At 34.7% G+C, this 6976-nt stretch overlaps 1 protein-coding gene across 1 annotated transcript; it reads right to left on the bottom strand.

Moving 5' to 3' along the window:
* Positions 1 to 2270: 2270 nt before the first annotated feature.
* On the bottom strand, positions 2271 to 6670 carry LOC149494901 (uncharacterized). Its single transcript, XM_089723685.1, has 2 exons — positions 2851 to 6670; positions 2271 to 2747 (listed from the first exon to the last, which is right to left on the bottom strand). Exons 1-2 carry the CDS (start codon positions 6650 to 6652, stop codon positions 2374 to 2376), a joined length of 4176 nt encoding a protein of 1391 aa, XP_089579811.1. The 5' UTR covers positions 6653 to 6670; the 3' UTR covers positions 2271 to 2373.
* Positions 6671 to 6976: the final 306 nt, after the last annotated feature.

Below are 6976 nucleotides of genomic sequence, written 5' to 3'. Positions count from 1 at the left end.
TCTTATGTTTATTTGTATTTATAAATGAAAATCTATTTGTACATTTGCATAATTTTTTTGTTGTTAATCTGTTGCATTTAAACGCTATGTTTGATTATTTGTATTGTGATATTGCTATGCCTTGTTTGTGTGGAATTGGGATGAAGTGGGTCACCATGGATTTGTGAGGGTAGTCTTTGATACCGTCAGCCATGTATAGAAGATTGGTGTCCCAGTGTGCATCTGATGATATGGATTATATGGAAAACCACAGAATGCCCGCCTATTGGTGTGGAAATGAAAAGAGAGTATAAGAAAAATGAGAGGGCCAGTCAAGTGAGGATTAGATCGGTCGGCCATGTATGGGGGATCAGCTCTTTAGTGCACACGTTATGAGAGGATGAGCCACGTGTGAGGACAGCTCATCGGGGGTTTTGGTGACGCCATAGACCAATTTTCACGTGTTTGATTACTTGAAGGTGTAATTATTTGTGAGTGCTGATGATATGTCATGTGTTTGATTGGATGAATGCTTATTTTGGTATTTTAGGAAGCATTTGGTGTAATGCTTGTGTTATGCAATAATTATTATACATTATTAAACACACATTTCTTTTGTTTATTTTTTTTTTTTTTTAGGAAGTAAATACTTCTTGTTCCGATTAAAGCTCTATCTCGTTCGCCGCAGAGCTAGAAAAAATAACTTTTAAAATCAGTAGTTATTTAAATTATGTAGTTATATGTACTCAAACTTATTTATATTAATCTGTTAGTGAACTCCACAGTTGTAGGAGTTATGTACTCCTAGCCATGTATTAAAATAGGTATAATGATTTATGAACCCATAAATGTTTTAATTATTTTTCTAAGTGCATGTAACCGATAGCCCATATTATGAATGTAGTGAATTACAAGATGGGTCCGAACGATAAAATGTTTAAGATGTTAAATTTGGGTCAAAGTATAAAATAATTATGAGATTTATGGTGTATGGCAATATGGGCTGAATGTTTAAAATTGACATTGATATAGTTCAATTTTATAGTTTAGACTTATTACGGGCCTTGGGAATCTTAAGTTTACCTAGACTCTAGTGCCGGTCTGATCCGTGAAAACGGGTCGTGACATCTGGTCTGCCCAATATGCTGTGTTTGGGTGAGACTCCCCAAGGCTTGTTGTCATAGATACAATGATGTCATTGTTTGGCTTTTTCATAATTTTATAATGTATCAAAAAGTTCTATAAAGTTTTAAAGTTTAAATAAAACTACTTGCTTTCAAATTACTAATCTAAATAGACAAAGACCTGCACAACTAGTTACTCAATATTAGTACATTTTACAGTTTGTACAATTAAAATATATAAATTATAATTAATACATACTCCCTCCGACTTATTTTACTTGCTCGTTATTTCTGTTTTGGATGTCTAAAATGTTTGTGAGATTTTTAAATTTAGAAATGCAAATAATTACTTTTTTCATAATAACCTTTATGATTATTGATTAAATGAATGACTTTTATTAATATCTTAATTAGTTAAGGATATAAAATGGTAAAATAACTTTTATTGACTAAATTATTAATATGCGTGTTTTGTCAAACCCTGCAAATAAAATGAGACAGATTGAGTATTTTTTTTCATATAGTTTGAATTCTTTTATGGTTGTTGATTTTATAATCCTAGTATTATAAATGTTTCATTGGAATATAGATCATGCCATTAAACAAATAACACAAATATTAATTATCATTAATCTTCCATAATTATCATAACAAATAACACAAATATTAATTGTAATAACCTCCCGTAATTATCATAAATTTTGTTGCAATTTTGATTTGAACTAATTTCTTATAAATTATCATAAATCTCTAATTTTTTGCTTCCACCAATAATACAAATACCAATCAGCATAAATTTTCCATAATTATCAAATTTTTTTTTAGCAATATCGTATATATTATCATAAATCTCCACATATTAACGCAATTAAATCATATTTATTTTTTTTAAATATGACAGAATAAAAATGACAAAAAAAAAATTTTCCAATTTAAAGGTTCATTCGATTATTGTAATGTTACACACAACTACACAAGCATTTATTCAAACAATTTAAGTGTAATAAGCTCGATAAAACTTACATCATAAATGAATATACAAACCTAAACTTCTTTTAAAAAATATAAAACATGAACTATAAAATTCTTTGTTCATATGTATATTAAGAGACTTCCATTCTTAAAAAAAAAACAAAAAAAAGAAAGAAATTAAGAGACCCCATTCACCATGCACCTTTTTATTTTATTGAGTTGTTTGACGAAAAAAAAAAAAAAAAAGAGATCATAGATGAAATTTAAATAAGATGTACACATGAACAATAATAAAGGATTAGCCAGCTTGGCCATCTTGAAGCAAAAGCTCTCCTAATTTGATTTCAGAAAATGGCTTTGTTAACGGATGCCATTTAGCAACTAGTTTTGAAGAAACTTGTTCCATGGTTGGCCGAGATTGAGGATTCATACTCAAACATGCAAATGCAAGTTTGGAAACATAAATCAAGCCTTCAGCATCTCTTTTTTGAGGAATTTGTAGGCGTTGGTCAATCACATCTTTCCATAGGGTTTGCTGGTTCGTTGCTGCTGAAGATGACGAAAGAGATGAAATGAAATCTCCTGGATGTGTTCCCATTATTATCTCCAGTGCTACCACACCAAAGCTATAGACATCACATTTTTCATTGACTACCATTGTGTAAGCTAGCTCTAGAAAAATTTCCAATACACCCATCAGTTTACAATAATGATAATGGTGCAAAATATGTCAAATACATATATTTTAGACTAATTAAGATGTCAAGGTGTTTACCTAGAGCTGTGTATCCAAATGTTCCGGCAAATGCAGTCCAATTTGATGTATCGGGCATCAAGAGCCTTGCTGTACCGAAATCAGAGACATGAGCTTCTAATTCTGAATCTAGTAGGACATTGTTGCTGGAAAGGTCTCGATGAATAATTGGAGGGAAGCAATCATGGTGCATATAAGATAATGCACTAGCTATTCCTCTAACAACATTTAGCCTTTTACTCCAATTTAACTCCTTTGCTTGTTCTTTATCACATAATATCTTTCTCAAACTTCCTATTTCTATGAAGTTATAAATCAAAAATGAGTGTTTAGCATGAGAACAAAATCCATATAACTTCACAATGTTCCGATGGCGAATGTTTGTCAGTGCAACAATCTCATTTTCAAATGCTTTCACATTCAACATCTCATCATTTTGTGACTGGTTATGAAGTTTCTTCACAGCAACCACTCTACTTGTTGGCAACACAGCTTTATAGACAACTCCATACCCTCCCACTCCAACACAATACTTGGAATCAAAACCTTCTGTAGCCTCGATAATGTTTTCATATTGTAGATCTTTATCTAGGCTCCATATTGCATGAACACCTTCCTCACTACTTAACTTGGCTTTTCTCCTTATACTTCTTCGACGGAAAATGAAAAAACATCCTATGAAGAGAAAGAACAGAAACAGACTGGCGGACAAGATTGGAAGAACAATATGTTTGATTACTTTTTTGTCTTTTTTTCCTATGGTTTTTTTGATTATGAAGGAATCACAAGTCTTTAAGTTGGTGTTATTACCGCACAAGCCTTTGTTGTTTCTCAGTGCTTCAAATGGAGCCTCACGGAAAGCTTTAATATTAGGAATCTGGCCCTTTAACTTGTTATAGGATATATCCACTGATGTTAAGCTTATCAAGTAATCAAGAGTAGTTGGAATAGAACTTGACAATAAATTGTGGGAGAGATTCAACATCTCTAGTCTTTGCAACTGTCCAAGCTGCTCTGGTATCTCTTTTTTGAACAAATTGCAACTTAGATCAAGGCTTTCTAGAGAGCGTAAACTCCCAATCTCTGAGGGGATATTACCTGAGAATTCATTTTTACTGAGGTTCAAGAAGAGTAAGTTTGAGCATTCACCAAGCTGTTTGGGAAGAGATCCACTAAGATTATTTGCAGCCAAATTAAGATCATTAAGATCATGTAACATACCAATTTCTTTAGGAATGTCACCTGAAATCTTGTTGTTGCCAAGATAAAGGTAAAATAATTGTAACTTTCCCAATTTTTTCGGTATATTCCCCACAAGATGATTAGATGAGAGGTCAAGCAAATGCAATTGAGTTGCCTTGCAGAGTTCAGATGGAATTGTGCCTGATACATTATTCTTGGAGATTTTCAAAGTTGACAAATTGTGAAAATCTTCCCATTTCCATGAAAGCTCACCATAGAATTTGTTATCACTTAAATCCAAATAGTTTAAGTGTGGATATATCCCAAAATCTTGAGATATATTTCCTGTGAGTTGGTTTCTCTCAAGACGGATTCTTCTCAAGCTGCTACAATTTTTAAGGCTTCTTGGTATGGGACCCGTAAAATTGTTTCTCATTGCACTGAAATGTTGAAGTTGCCCACCAAGGCATATGTCATTTGGTAGGTGACCTCCCAATCTATTTTCATATATTTCTAATGTTTCTAAGAGAGTAAGGTTGTTAATGGAAGCTGGGATTGCACCGGTGAGTTGATTGTGTGATAATTCCAAATCAGTAATGGACCTCAACATTCCAACTTCCCACGGTATGGAACCAGAAAGTCGGTTGGCATGAAGATAAAGAGTTGATACCTTGGTCAAGTTTCCTATGGAAGCTGGGATTGCACCGGCGAGTTGATTGTCTGACAATTCCAAATCAGTAACGGACCTCAACAGTCCGACTTCCCATGGTATGGAACAAGAAAGTTGGTTGGTATAAAGATAAAGAGTTGATACCTTCGTCAAGTTTCCTATGGAAGCTGGGATTGCACCAGTGAGTTGATTTTGTGACAATTGCAAATCAGTAACGCACCTCAACTTTTCGACTTCCCAAGGTATGGAACCAGAAAGTTGGTTGGTATGAAGATAAAGAGTTGATACCTTGGTCAAGTTTCCTATGGAAGCTGGGATTGCACCGGTCAGTTGATTGTCTGACAATTCCAAATCAGTAACGGACCTCAACAGTCCGACTTCCCATGGTATGGAACTAGAAAGTCGATTGGTATAAAGATAAAGAGTTGATACCTTGGTCAAGTTTCCTATGGAAGCTGGGATTGCACCGGTGAGTTGATTGTTTGACAATTCCAAATCAGTAATGGACCTCAACATTCCAACTTCTTGGGGTATGGAACCAGAAAGTTGGTTGGTATGAAGATAAAGAGTTGATACCTTCGTCAAGTTTCCTATGGAAGCTGGGATTGCACCGGTGAGTTGATTGTCTGACAAATCCAAATCAGTAACGGACCTCAACAGTCTGACTTCCCATGGTATGGAACTAGAAAGTCGATTGGTATAAAGATAAAGAATTGATACCTTGGTCAAGTTTCCTATGGAAGCTGGGATTGCACCGGTGAGTTGATTGTCTGACAATTTCAAATCAGTAACGGACCTCAACATTCCAACTTCTTGGGGTATGGAACCAGAAAGTTGGTTGGTATGAAGATAAAGAGTTGATACCTTCGTCAAGTTTCCTATGGAAGCTGGGATTGCACCGGTGAGTTGATTTTGTGACAATTGCAAATCAGTAACGCACCTCAACTTTCCGACTTCCCAAGGTATGGAACCGGAAAGTTGGTTGGTATGAACATAAAGAGTTGATACCTTGGTCAAGTTTCCTATGGAAGCTGGGATTGCACCGGTGAGTTGATTGTCTGACAATTCCAAATCAGTAACGGACCTCAACAGTCCGACTTCCCATGGTATGGAACCAGAAAGTCGATTGGCATGAAGATAAAGAGTTGATACCTTGGTCAAGTTTCCTATGGAAGCTGGGATTGCACCGGTGAGTTGATTGTCTGACAATTTCAAATCAGTAACGGACCTCAACATTCCAACTTCTTGGGGTATGGAACCAGAAAGTTGGTTGGTATGAAGATAAAGAGTTGATACCTTCGTCAAGTTTCCTATGGAAGCTGGGATTGAACTAGAGAAATTATTGTATGACAATGAAAGGATCGTGAGAAATGTCAAAGTTCGAAGTTGTTGAGGTATGGGACCAGAAAATTGGTTGACATGAAGTTTAAGAACTGATAGCTTTGTTAAGTTTCCTATTGAAGTTGGGATTGAACCAGACAGAAGGTTGATTGACAAGTCAAAGTATGTGACAGAGCTTAATACTCCAACACCTTGAGGAATGATACCGGAGATTAAATTAATAGACAAGTCAAACACATTGAGTTTGGAAAGATTACCAATATGGGAAGGAAGATTTCCATGAAATGAGTTGTTGCGAAGGTTAAAGTAAATAAGTTTGGGAAACAAGAGAAGATCAAGATTTTGAAGTGTACCTTCTAAATGAGAATCCACAAGTCTTATTGCAGAGATACTCTTATCCTTATGACAGTGAATACCAAACCAATGGCAAGGAGTAGCACTGGTTGCAGACCAAGAAGATAAGACAAATTGGCTCTGATTATCAAGACTAGCTTTCCATTTTAGAAGAGCATTTGCTTGAGTTTGAATAGCAGTAGTAGAAGCAAAAGTAAGGACATGAAAGAATAATATAATTACTAGCATAGTATTAAGGGAGAAGAAGGAGAGAGATTTGTGTAAGGAGGATGGCATAATCGGTAGGTAGTTGCTTATAAATAATGAGGGATTAGAGAAATGTTGTTGAGGAATTTAAGATGCAGATGAAGATATATTTATAGGGAAAAAATTTGCCTAGACGGATGCCATGGCAGCACTTATAGATCAAATCAATCAAACTAAGGATATTTAAACACGGTTTGACTTTATCTTTTTTTTTTAAAATATATATATATGGTTAGAAATATCTAACTATTACATGTGTTTGGAAATTTAGGGTCAAAACAGAACATTGAGGTGGCAACAAATTAATAAGTAAGTTTAAAGACAAAAAGATGTAATCAATTCACTTGTATGTGT

This window comes from Jatropha curcas, chromosome 7, assembly GCF_041381405.1.
Source record: "Jatropha curcas cultivar XTBG-Jc1 chromosome 7, XTBG_Jcur_1.0, whole genome shotgun sequence".
Lineage (NCBI taxonomy): Eukaryota > Viridiplantae > Streptophyta > Magnoliopsida > Malpighiales > Euphorbiaceae > Jatropha > Jatropha curcas.
Note: the sequence above shows the minus strand (reverse complement) of the source record. Positions and strands in the feature narration are given on the sequence as shown.